Source organism: Eptesicus fuscus, chromosome 9, assembly GCF_027574615.1.
Source record: "Eptesicus fuscus isolate TK198812 chromosome 9, DD_ASM_mEF_20220401, whole genome shotgun sequence".
Classification (NCBI taxonomy): Eukaryota; Metazoa; Chordata; class Mammalia; order Chiroptera; family Vespertilionidae; genus Eptesicus; species Eptesicus fuscus.
The window spans coordinates 56,468,187-56,481,811 of record NC_072481.1 but is presented as its reverse complement, the minus strand read 5'-3'; the positions used below and the strand labels follow the sequence as shown (position 1 = coordinate 56,481,811).

Below are 13,625 nucleotides of genomic sequence, written 5' to 3'. Positions count from 1 at the left end.
GGGGCTGGGACTCAACCTTAAATTTAGAAAAACTCCCTGTAACTAACGCAAACAACCACTGAACTGAGTAAGAGATCACTGGAATTAGGTTATGTCTCATGAAAAAATATGATTTTTAATATGGATCTTTAGTTGGCTAAAAATTTCATGAAAAAGATAAATATAAGAGAAGAAGTGAAAACTGATATATAAATACATGATCCAAGTAGTGAAGAAAAATAAAAAACATTTTTTAAACCACAAAATAAGGGAGAATAAGAACAATAAATATATTAATTTATTTTAGACATTTTAGTTTTGAGGTAAAATGCAAAATGTTTTGGAGGTAGTTGCAGACACAGGTTTGAAAACAAATTTGGGGAATAAACACAGAACCAATTTAAAGTAAATTATGAAACCAAATGTATATATAACATATATATATTCTGCAGTTTTGTTTTATATTATATTCTGAAGCATTCTTATCAGCTTTATTATAATTTACTAGAATACATACTGTAGAAATAGCTAAAGTCACTAAAAAACTGGGCAATGGAGGCCAGTTTTTTAAAACAAATATTTTCAAGAATCCCAAATTTTTCAACATAGCATTATCCCTAAAGTAATGGAAAGCTAGGAGTGTTGTAGCTTATCAGCAAGGACAGGCAGCTCTAAACTTTTCTCACTAAATACTGATTTTCAATTTCTTATACTGTATATTCTATGATGCTGCATTACCGCTCCTATGACCCTGGTCAAGGGACAGACCCTGTTTATAGACAGATGCCAACACATGTGTGCAACTAGCTAAGCAAGCACTCTGTATGCATTCAAAGAGGCCCTTTGCATGACACAGTAATGAGAGATGATAATTCTTTCATTAGATTTGAAGAAGCCTGTAAAGTCAGGAATAGTATTTTAGCAAATCTTTCCCTTCCATCTTTACTGAAGAGGTCCTAAAGGGAAAAGAAAATTTATCGTATTTTCACAAAGCATCTTTAATTGTCCCAAAAGATTAAATTATAAAGAATTTTAATCAGAATTCTCAGAAGAGTCTAATCTAAAAACTCTTAATATGCTTCATTTGGTAGATGGGGGCTATTTTTCAGAGAAATCCAATATGCAGAAAAACAGTACAAATACTATAATAAGTGCTGTATGGAAATGAAAATTAGTTAATCCTATCATTGGTTTGAAGAGGCTTATACTCTAGTTAGTGATATGGACTACAAATATGTAAATGCCCTAAATAATGTATTTGAGAAATAATACTAATCATCATCAAATATATATGCACACATGTATGTACACCATAAAGCACTACATACTCTAGATTACTAATCCACCCAAAGCAACTAACAATACAGAAAACAGCTTCTATCAGGTTGTATAACACATGGGTTCTTTAAATTTTATAAGTATTCTATATTTATTATCTTACATTAAGAGCTGCCTTTTCATGAATTTTGGCCTACGTCTTGACAAAAACTAATGTGCATGTTTTAAAAACCCAAGAAAGAAATAGTAAGTTGTGAACCACATCCTCAAAATTATAGAAATATTTATTACTTGCCTTTTTATAGATTCCTCCATTCCTTCAAGTAAGGCTGCCTGGGTTCAAATCACAGCTCTAACATTTACTTAACAGGTGACTTTGGGATCAGTTAACTTATTTGTACCCCAGCAAAATGGAGATTTTAAGAGCACCTCTCTCATAAACCATTATGAGAATGAATTAAATACATGCAAAGCACTGAGAACAATGTCTGATATATAGTGTTAGCTATTATTAGCTATTGTTATGTTTTAGGGTGTGTTATGCAGTAAAGGCACAGAAAAAGATGAAGCCCTCACTGTCATGGACCTTACAATCCAGTAGGAATTCCAAATAAACAATAAATGATATTATGGTATTATTACCGTAATATTGTACATGAGAACAAATAGGAATCTCTAAATTTGAGAGTTTTGGACAGACTTTCTGGGGGGAGGTATTAGGCAAGAAGTGAGAAATGTTTCTGACTGAGAGAACAATATGTGCAAAGGCTCAGGGGCTCTACAGCAGGGGTGGGGAATGTCCAGCTCACCGGTCTTAGTGTAAAGCCCACAAAATCATTTGGTCTGGCCCTGCCAAGTCATTAGGGGTGAATTAATTAAATGTTTGGCCAAATATAGCAGGCTGACTTGTAAGTTAATAATTTTGTATTGCCTGCGAATGGTGTTATAAATATCCAAGTGGCCCTTGGCAGAAAAAAGGTTCACCACCCCTGCTTATGAATAGATGGGAATGACAAGGAGAATAAAAGACTCGATTTAGGGCAAATCAATGGTCATGAGCAATATCCTAGTATTCATCAATTCTCTAATAGCCCTTCAATCAGGGCACACCATTAAATTTGGCATCTAATTCAGAGAATTTTCTAATAATTGAGAGTGAGATGATACTCTGATAACTTCTGAAAGGGAAAACAGAAATCACTGTAAAACATAATACTTTTTATAATCTTTTACTAGTACTGTTGGCTTCTTTTCAGAAACAGATTAAATTACCTCCTACTTTTGGTATGCTGGTAAAAGAAGCTGTGTGACTTACCAAAGGGTACATGGGTGGGATCTGAATCAAGATTCTCTGGGACCAAGTCCAGAGTCCTTTACACGTTATGGAGCTGATTCCAGTTTCAGACACTGGTCAAATTGTTATTCTCCACCATGTTCCAAAATTACATTTGTGTTAGCAACTTTGTCCTTTAAATGCAAATATTCCCTGCTTCCATTCATACCTTAGTCTGAAATAGAATCCTGGAAATTCAATCAGAAGGGATAAAAAAAAGTCATTAAGACTAAAGACCAACTTAATGATCAAATATCCTAACAACATTCTGGACTATTTAGTTTAATTTGAAGTGGCCACTTTCCTCCTATCTAACCTGAATCTGTTGTGACTGCTGAGAAAATACAGGCCTGGTTTAAATGATACAGAGTATAACATGAAGTTATCAGATTCTTCTCTCTAAGAGTTGTTAGGAGGTAGGTGGGGCAGTAGCCTGTAAAATTTTGCCTCTCTTAAAGTGCCCGTACAAAAAGTCATGTTGAGTGATTTTTCTCCAATAGCTATAAATAAGAATGATAATACTGTATACAGATTTAACAAATCCAGTAGTGAAAAGTTGGGCCAAGAATCACTCAGTCATTTGGTAACCAATAAATGAGAAGATAAAATGGAAAATCTTACCAATATATATACCAGCCCAACTTTTATTATCTTTGCTAATCTTTTCATTCTATTTGGCAAGTCTAAATGCTCCCTGCTAGACTTCTATAAGCTCAAAAATACTGACTTTTGCTTCATTCTGAGGATGAAATATGGGATACCAATTTCTGTGATAACAGTGTGACTATAATATAACTCAGCTGAATATTAGCCAACTTATAAAAAGCTAATAATAAACTAATTTTAGGTCAGCTATGATGCAGCCACAATTAAGAGAAATTGCATTGCAAAGGGGAATAAACTTAGTCAACAAAAGTCTGATTTCATCGGTTTTCATGAAAGTATCTAGAATAATCAGCAAAGTACAAATGGCTTTGAGACTGACTGGACTCAGAACGAACACACAAATAGTCTAGTCAAGTCACTGGTTATAGTCTTCCCAAAACTAAGATTTGACCATAGCTGTTTAACCCAAAAAATTTACAGATGCAAAGTACCTTGCATTATCCTTTCCTGTCCTTATGATATACCAGAAGCCAAATTATATGTTTAATAATACCAATTTCCATTTGCATAACACTTTACAGCTTCTGAAATGATCACAGATTTCTCATTCTAGGATAGCAAAGTAGGTCATGCTTATTATGTAGATGAGATATCTGAGCACAGAGTCTAATTCACTTGCACAATGTCACAAAACAACTAAAATGAAGAGGCAGATTTTTTTCAATATTCGTTCATTCAACAAATAGCTAGAATGCTAAGACTTTGTTTTAGGAACTAGTCAATGGTAGATACACAAAAGCGGAAGAGAGACAATAAACAAGTAAACATACAGAACGTAAGATTTTAGATAAACGCTTTAATTTTAGATAAATTTAGGTAAGTTTTAAATAAATGCTGTAAAGAGAACATGGTAATGGATAGAGTGTTGTAGAATGGCACAACCAGAGGTCAGAGATGTTCTAAGGAGGTTATATCTGAACTAAGGCCCGAATGAGGATGACAAATCACCCATGTGAAGGTCTACAAAGGCATCCCAGGCATAGGAAAATGTAAGTATAAAGCTCCAGGGGCAGGAAAGATCATGGACAACAAGGTGACCAGACAGCTGAAGAGGAGTAAGAGGGAGGAGGGTAATGAAGGAAGAGGGTACAGAGACAGTGGACTGGTTATATATAGCCCTTAGACCACTCACTCCAGGAGGTAGGATTCAAAGTGAAATTGGAGACAGAGGTGGGATGATCTGATTTTCCTTTTAAAGAGATCATTCAAGCTGCCAAAAGAAACAACTGTTAATACAATCCTCTAGCAACACCCCCTTGAGATTCAAAAGTACCAATAACAGTCTATTCCTTAGAGAACATTCCCAGAGAGTGGATGCATGGGTACTTGTTACCTTTGAGACTTTACATGAATATTATGCACTTTTCTGTACAAAATTCCATTTTTAAAAGTAAATCGTATGGATGTAAGGGTGGAAGCTGAAAAACCACCAGAACGCTTCTGTCACAGTCCAGGTGTGAGGTGATGGTACCTTGGGCGTAGGGAAGTGAAAAGTAATGGAATTTGTAATATACATAGTTCAGAGTATGGTAAGGAAGTCTCCCTGACGGATGCAGGCAGGGGCAGGAATCAAGGCTAACCAGTGGTTCTCAGTGTGGGATGGTTTTGCCTCCCAGGGGACATTTGTATTGTCTGAAGACATTTTTAGTTGTCACAATTGGTGGTGGTGGGGAGTGAGGGAGGGGGGTGACAGGCTACTGGCCTTTATGGGTAGAGGCCAAGAATGCTAAACATACTATAATGCACAGTAGTACTGCAAAACAAAGACTTACTTGGCTAAAATGTGTTACAGTGCTGAGGTTGAGAAATCCTGATCTAGACTGAGTCCAACTGATTCCCATCCCAGAATATCCATATTTCCAGTAGAATCTACAAAAAAAAAAAAAAAAAAACCACCCCAAAACCTAGAAATGGCATTCTTTATTTTCATTATTTAGAGACAAGTAAAATTGTTGTATACAAGAAATAAAGTTTATTTGTTTAGAGATCAATTAAATCACTGTGGTTAACTCTGTTGATCAGGTCTGATTAGTACATAAGTGTAACAAAATATAAAAAATCAATTGCTGATTAATAAATGCCATTTGTTGAACACTTTCTCAAAATGCAAGTAGAAAACTTCTATTTAGCAACACCGCCCAACACTGCTTTTAATTTTTCTTTCTACCAGCTGGTTTAATCTGTAGTCCAATACATCCACTACTTCTCCAAATAAAAATCCCTCCCAAATCTAAAGAGATGGCTACAAACGCTGGAAAGATAACCAGAACTATAACTGGGTAAAATGGGAAGAAAATGATAACCCACTTGCATGTATGTGCATGTAGCTGTTTAGTTATCCTGCCTTATTTTGGGCCTTGAGCAAATGGACACGTGAGTTCTAGGTATCAGAAGACTGCAGCACGCATTTCTCTCAATTACTCTAAGACCAGCAACAGGAAAGAAACTTCATAGACCTAATTAACAAAACACAAAATGCCAAAGTTGGTAAAGTTCATTTTACCTCCTTCTTTGTTACCTAAAAGGAGAGAATCTGGGAAAAAGTCATTGTCTCCCACAGCTTCCTCCAAGTCTGGAACTGCTATGAATGCAGTCAATTACGAGCCACATTATACTGGGAAAGGTCTGAAGATCTGGAGTGATTTGGTGACTGAAGTAGGTAACAGAAAATAAGAAAGTAATTATCTAGTCCTAAAATGACAGTTCAGAACATTACCTTTCCACAAGGTGGGGCTGGGGGGAAGCTATTTCTAAGAAGCTACAAAGTCACTTTTGAATTAAGAAAAGGATGCTGTTCTTAATTACAAGGATCTCAAGGAAATTGGTCATGGACACATAGAATACTAGGTTACTAAATCTGGTTAAAACTGAGTTTTAGGAACAATTTACGCTTTTTAAAAGGTAAAAAGCAGGGGGGGGGAGGGGGGGAGGAACAGCAGTCATATTATCACAGCCTCATCCACATTATTTACCCAAAATCATCTCACGTGGTAACAAGCCTCCAGCCTGAATCCAGCCCCACTTGTGATAAAACTTAAAAAAAACAACAATCTAACAATCTAGAAGTAAAATACAAGGGCACTTTACTACCCTGAACATCAGGCCGAGCTCCCGCTAGACCCGGTGGACGTTTTCGGGAGCATCACCGCGCGGCGACCAGAGCGCGCCCTTCCCTGGTGGCCTCCCGGCTGCAGGGACCTCAGGACACCGCAGCGTCGTCTTTACGCTCGTGACGTCACCCTCTTCCCTATGGATACGCAGAATTACCCCCCAACGTAAAATTCGCCGAGACTAACTCCCTCAGGCAGCGACCGTTAAGCAGCTTTTCTTCAGGCTTTCAGAAACTCGATCCTACCGCGGTCGCCCGGCCGACCTTAGCCTCCCTAAAGGGGCAAGCCACACAGCCTCAACACAGGAACGCGCGAGAGGGGCGCCCCTAACAAACCACATTCTCGCGAACTCTTAAACACAATTCTCGCGACACCTTCCTGCGTGCCCGTCCCCCTTTTTTTTTTTTTTTAAGCCCCACCCCTACACAGCTACTTGCTTAGAAACATCGCGAGATTTGCTGCTTTCAATCTCCGCCCCTTTACGGCACGATGGTCGCACAAGAATGTGATAGAGGCTCCGCGGCCGCCATTTTCTTTCTTTCTTAGCAGTTGGCTGGGAGAAGGTCTCTGTGAAGAGCGGTAGCGGCCACAGTAGGGTAGAGATGGCAGACTATTCAACAGTCCCTCCACCCTCCTCTGGCTCAGCTGGCGGTGGAGGCGGCGGCGGCGGCGGCGGAGGTGTTAACGATGCTTTCAAAGATGCGCTGCAGAGAGCCCGGCAGGTAAGCCGGGGCCGCGCGGCGGGATCCCGACGGCTCACGGTAATTGGTCGCTGGCTGAGTAGGCCGCTACTTGTTCGCGCAGAGGAAGAGGGAAGACATGCTCTTCCGGGCTCTGAAATGTGGGGGAAGAGGCACGTTTCCCCACGTTGGTGGTGCCGGTCAGAGGCTAGAGTTAGGTTTTGTGTTCCTGCGGTCTGAGCCCGGGGTAACCCCAGCGCGTGCTGCGCTTGGCCGGCCTCGGCCCTCCGTCCTCCCCGGCGGCACACGCGCTTCTTTCCCTTAAGGAGTGAGCACGTCCTCCTCCTCAGATGGAACATGGTTCCCCCGGGGTAGAAAGCGCGCCTAGTTTCACACAATAGTACGGAAGGCTCTGGCAGTGAGTGTAGTTCGGGAGGGAAACCGGGGTCTGCCCCCAGGAGCCTTGTAAGGGGGAGGATAGGCCAGGAGAGCCGTCTTTACAGCCCTCTCCTCGCCATTAAATCTTTCGGTGTCGTTCACTTTCACAGTGACGAGGAAGAGACTTCGGAGAGGGCTGAATACCGGGTTGGAGTTCTTCCTCATGGCGGGATTTACGTGTCCGTGTGGTACCAGTCCTTCCCCCTTATTGCTCAAAATGGCTTCAGGCCCATTTTACCCCACATTTCCATTTGAATCTGCCTCTCCTGTTCAGAGTCGTAAACTGACCACCTCTTTGTATTACGTAGGTGCATACATTTGCCCCGAAGGCACTTCTTTCACGTACGAAAGCTTTAAAAAAAAAAAAAAAAAAGGGGCAGCACATGTACCTCAGGAAGTAAAGATTTCTTAATGTGAACTTCCATCTTTATTGGGAAGTACGTTAATATAATTATAACTTTAAAATGTGTGATATTGGTCTGGACTTGTATGTAAGCAAAATTGAGAATCTTTTTCTCGTTATGACCCTATGCACAATAGGTGCCAGACATTTTTAGACATTAGTGTAAAACAGATGGTAATCGGAAACTAATTTTGTGCTGTGCTTTGATTACGTTAGGAGTTCGCTTAATTATATTTTACCCTCCAGTTAAAGGATTATTTCAGTCAAAATCCATAAAATCGGTAGTGATGTAACAAATCGCTCTTATTTTTATAAAAATGTACCTGTACTAGTTTATAGTCAGACTACTCAGGAGAGTCAAGGAAAAGTCATCATTAATACTAACGCTACAGTTTTTTCACGTAATTTTTTTTTTATTCTGAACATGTTTTGAATAGCGACTGAGACATTTGTATAATGACAGGATTTATTTTTATTCAACCAGCATATTGAATTATTATGTGCCACACACTGTACTTAGATACTGGAGAATTTTTTAAAATATATTTCTTTATTGATTTCGGAGAGGAAGGGAGAAGGAGAGAGAGAAAGAAACATCAATGATGAGGGAGTATCATTGATCGGCTGCCTCCTGCACGCCGTCCACTGGGGATGAGCCCTCAACCCAGGCAGGTGCCCTTGACCGGTATGGAGCCTGGAACCCTTCAGTCCGCAGGCTGACGCTCTATCCACTGAGCCAAGCCGGCTAGGGCAGATACTGGAGAATTTTTAAATGTGTGAATTGGGTTTCTGGCTTCTAGGAACCAAATGCAAATGAGTGGTTTTCATAAAGAAGTGGACATAATAAGGACAGTTAATCTATTGGTTCTATAAACATTTATAGAGTTCCGGAGTTAAGCACGGTTCACACCACCAGGGAGTGGGGTACCTAACTGCCAAAGTAAAGGACTGATACTTTAAGCAAGGCATTAAAGAAAGAATGGGAGTTTGACCAGTGGAGAAAAGCAGCATGTGCAAAGGGAGGAGGGTTTTTTGCAATGACAGCCCAAGTATGAAGTCACTGGAGGATAGTGTTGGGTGAGGCAAGAAGTGAAAAAAGGTACAGATGGATACAACTTCTGAAAGACTGCTTTAATAAAAAGTAGGTTTCATGATTTGGCTAAGCTACAATTTCCTGGTTAAGTTAGACTGCCTTTTTAATGTGAAAATTGTCCTCAAACTGGAATTTTTTGTACTCTTTTCATACCAATAGGTCAGCTGCCCCAATGCCCTTGATGTAACGATCCTTTATAGATAGATGTCTTTGCTGTAATAATTTGATTGTTTCTTTACAGACTTGATCTTAAATCTGAGGTTTCCAAATTTAGCTTCTGATTACATTTTAGGATGCTGCTTGTCTTATATAAGTGGAATGTTGGGAAGAGTACTTGGACTGAAGGAACCAGTTAGGTTAATATTTGAACTACTTTTTCCTAAAGGACGCTGAATTATATTTCCAAAATTCCCATCTAACCTTAAGCTTCATTGCTTTGTCCAAAGTATTATGCTGTGTTCTTTGGAAGGGAGAGTTACAAGAACAGCTTCTTGTTCTCAAAGAGCTGTGTACCGATGGGCATTTTTGGCTGGACAGTTATTTGTTGGAAAGCAGGATTAAGTGGTTAGGATCCCTGGTCCCTACCTAGTAAATGCTAGTGGCATTTACGCTAGCTGATTGTTGCCATCTGGTAATTTAGGCCAAGTTGCCAAATTTTTTCTTTTTCCCCCCAGAGAATCCTAGTTCTTTATTTTTAATGTGAAATTTATAGGTTTTTATAATACACTCTGTGAGCTAAATCCAGCACAGGGCACCAGATTAGATTGCTTCTCTAGTTTAGGGTTTCCAACCTGTACACTTTAGAAATTTATGTTTTTGTATTTCAGGTTGTGACTCCAGAAGGTGAGGTTGGGATTCTGGTGATCACATTAAATAATAAGTTCTGTCTCTGAACATTGGAAAATTAAAATGTACCTATCCACTTTTTTTTCTCAATGTTATATGAAGATAGAAGTGAATCAGACAGAGGCTGAGACTAGATAGATGAATAAAGTGGTAGATTACTTTCCTAAAGGACACTGAATTATATTTCCAAAATTCCCATCTAACCTTAAGTTTCATATCCTTGTCCAAAGTATTATGCTATGTTCTTTAGAAGGAAAAGGTATAAGAACAGCTTATGCAGTGGTAGGTCACAAGTTAGCAAAAAAATCAAACTTCATCCATTCTGCTTAACTACTAAATTAGTTATTAAGTACCCAGTCATTCTTTTTTTTTTTTAATATTGATTTGAGAGAGGAGAGGGAAGTGGGAGAGAAAGAAAGAGAGACATCCATTTGTTGTTCCACTTATTTATGCATTCATTTGTTGATTCTTGTATGTACCCTGACTGAACCCTCCAACCTTGGTATAGGGGACGATGCTCCAAACAACTGAGCTACCCGGCTGGGACCAGTACTCAGTTGTTCTTGATAATTCTTTTTTGATAATTATAAATTGCATTATGCTGTTTGAATGCAATGAAAATTTTATAAAATAGAATTGTTGATTTTAATTACCATTAATCCCATCAATGAAAACTAGCATTTGAGTATGACTTTTTTAAACAATTTGGAACAGAATAGCAAAGTTTGATTATGATAATAAGCAAAGGTTCCTGTTTCTTAGAGAGGGAACAATGTTAATAAAATGGTGGCCTAGTAATATTTCTTGTGTCCTTCATGCATCTTCACATTTCTGGTGCATGGGAACCATCAAAACCTGGCCCTTAGCAGGTACTTAGTATTTATTCAGTTGAATCAAGAAATATCTTTAATGAATTTAGGTAGTAATGAAATTTTGTTTTGAAAATAATTATGTTCTTGCAGAAATTCATTTGTTAAATACCCACAATATGGCTATGTCAGTCCTTAGGGATAACAAAGAGAAATCGCATACCTTAGTCTCCTGCAGGCAGTTTTCACAAATAGAATGTAACTACATACATCTTCAGCAGGACAAATAAAAATTGTTAAAATTTTAAAATGCAAATATTTGATGTGCAGACCCTGCTTTATAGTTTGAATTATAATATGCTGATCTGTTTAATTAGTAATTAATATACTATGTTAGGCTCTGTGCTAAACTTGTATTCATTTAATTATCACAACCATCCTGCTAGGTAAGTATAGAAAAATGGTTATCTCCTTTGTATAGATAAGGTGAGCCAGGCCCAGAATGCACAGGGAAATTTGGCAGGGACCCAAATTAGTTGAACCGGAATCACAATCCACCCAAATCACAGTAGTAATGCAAAACCTAAAGAAGCATGTAGTGGACTGAAAATTAGGAGCTAGTCACCTTAGGCATTTAGGTAGTTTGCTTCTGAGAATTAGCTTCTGATTTTTAAAAAATAATCTCTAAAATCTGATGGTATGAGTAAATAATCTCTTAAATATCCAGAATTGTTGGGTAGTAGGAACAGTCTATGAAGAAAGGTGGAAAAATGCTAAAACAATCAAACACAAAAAAATATTTACTCATTTGAGGTCCAAATGAAAATATTGAATTATTGTAAATTAAAATAAAAAATTGATCACACTTAATTTTCTAGTCTAGTAAGAATTTTATATATAGTTGGAGGTTGGATTTTAGGAACTACTGTTTCTCTTAAATTAATCCTCTTTTCAATGACTTAGGACAGCAATTCTCAACCTGTGTGCCACAAGAATTTTTAAACATTCAATACCTGACTATTTAGTCAGGGATACTGACCTTTGTTGTCAAATGAAAAAATGACAACAGCCAACTCAATAATTTTGGTGTGAATAAACCAAAATTATACCTCTGTGTGTGTGTGTGTGTGAGTGAGATCAGAAAACGTTTTGTTGGTGTGCCACAGAATTTTAGTAATTTATGTGTGCAATGAAATTTTAAAAAGGTTGAAAATCGCTGACTTGGGAAATGTGTATTTTCTTTTGATTTTGGAGAATTGATCAAATCTGTATTGATGGTATTTTTACCAAAAGCTCTTCTCTGATGTCTTCATATTTTGAATTTTTGAGATGGTGTTACTGGTTCTTTGTAACCCTAAGGTCACCTGTTCGATCCCTGGTCAGGGAAGATACTGGAGGCGACCAATTGATGTCTCTCTCTCCCTCTCCCTCTCTATTGAATGAATAGGGAGGTAAAAATAAGTGTACTTTCTCTGTGCAGAAATTCCAAGGAGTGCTGCTTTGCAGATTTATAGAGCATTTATAAAAGCTAACTGTTGGAGATACTCACAGCCTAAACTATTTTCCAGTCATTGGTGTCACTATTTTCTCTGGCCTAAAATACTTTCCTTAACATCAGTGTCCATCAATAATGGCAGTGTAGTTAAGTTCCTAAGGAACAATTCAATGCTAAGTGCAGAACTGTCTTGACACAATTTGAACTTGCTAGTTTAACATATTGCAGTGCTCTCCTCTATTTGACAAGCCATTATATAGATTTAGCGTAAAAAAAAAAACCAAAAACCCTTAAGGATGGAAAAGCAGTTTTCGGGTATGATGAGAAAATCTTAGAAAAGAAATAAGGTTTTAATTAGATGCTCAAAGATGCAAACAGACTTTTGAGAAAGTGAAAGTTGATTAAGGAAGGTTAGATTGACCAGAGCTATAGTATACTTAATTCTAATATGCTTTGCTATATGTGTTTGCATGTAGAAAAAGGGAAATCTAGTAATCCTGGGAAATACAGTTGGTTTGTGGGAACATATATATAAGTGATACATATTGGATTTATGACTCAAGTTTCTGAATATACTCTTACTTTCTCTAGTTTTCTAGTTATAATGAAGCTTGAGGTATAGTTGGTTTAGTTCCACATCAGGACATCTTTGGGGGAATTTCAGTTACCAAAAGTTTGATTTTCCATTTAATTTTTTATCATGGAACATTTCAAACATACTCAAAATTGAAAGAATAATGTAATATGAACTCTGAGCCATTCACCCACTTGAGTGATTATCCCCCTCATAGTAATGAGCCTGGGATTGTGTAGAAATTAGGATATCAGCATTGACTAACGATGTAATCTTAGTTAAATTAACCTCTTTTAATTTCTTTTAACTGTAAGATAGATCTCTACTTCACTAAATACTTTCTACCTCATAGAGATGTTATGATTATTCAATGACAAAATGAATATGAAACATTTATTTATAGTGTGGAGCTTGGCCTGTTGCTAGCACTCAACAATATTAGTTTCATTTCTTTCATAGAAAAATGCAGTAAATGTCCATTGGTTGTGCCCCACTTGTGACTTGAGGCTGGTATTTCAAGTATGATGTTTGTTTAGTCAACTTCAGGCAATTATTTGGCCCACTCTAATTAAGTCTTTAAGGCTAAAATTACTTATGTCTATTTCTGAGGCTTTCTTGTCCCCATGTTTCCTTAGTGCAGGATTGTCCAGTAGAAATATAGTGCAAGTCACACATTTTATTTAATCCAACATATCTAAAATATTACTAATCTAATATGTGTTCAATATAAAAAGTTTTGAGATGCTTTACATTCTTTAGTTAATTTCAAGTTCTTAATATCTGTATATTTTACACTTCAAAGTATATCTCCAATTTGGACTATTTTAAGTACTTAATAACCACATTGGCTAATGTCTGCCCTATTAGACAGCACAGCCGTAGAGTCCCACAGGTATTCACATTCTCTATGCCAACACACAT

General features: G+C 37.7%; 2 protein-coding genes across 22 annotated transcripts in view; one reads left to right on the top strand and one right to left on the bottom strand.

Annotated features, from left to right (window-relative positions):
• DNAJB4 (DnaJ heat shock protein family (Hsp40) member B4) overlaps nucleotides 1–6,736 on the bottom strand; it is a 49,406-nt gene extending 42,670 nt beyond the window's left edge. Inside the window, exons 1-4 of one of the 4 annotated variants that reach the window (XM_054721112.1) lie at nucleotides 6,347–6,736; nucleotides 5,564–5,906; nucleotides 5,029–5,125; nucleotides 2,573–2,778 (exon numbers count right to left, since the gene is read on the bottom strand). The gene's annotated coding sequence lies outside the window, so the exon portion shown is untranslated. Of the gene's footprint in view, nucleotides 1–2,572; nucleotides 2,779–5,028; nucleotides 5,126–5,563; nucleotides 6,118–6,346 lie in introns of those variants that run through there. The other 3 variants (XM_054721111.1, XM_054721115.1, XM_054721113.1) reach the window with 3 other exon arrangements.
• A 137-nt stretch (nucleotides 6,737–6,873) lies between these two features.
• FUBP1 (far upstream element binding protein 1) overlaps nucleotides 6,874–13,625 on the top strand; it is a 40,135-nt gene continuing 33,383 nt past the window's right edge. For 7 of the 18 annotated variants that reach the window (XM_054721105.1, XM_054721104.1, XM_054721098.1 and 4 more), the window contains exon 1: nucleotides 6,875–7,127. In XM_054721105.1, the coding sequence (XP_054577080.1) occupies nucleotides 6,969–7,127 (159 nt within the window). In that variant the 5' untranslated portion in view covers nucleotides 6,875–6,968. Of the gene's footprint in view, nucleotides 7,128–13,625 lie in introns of all 18 variants that reach the window. The other 11 variants (XM_054721109.1, XM_054721108.1, XM_054721103.1 and 8 more) reach the window with 3 other exon arrangements.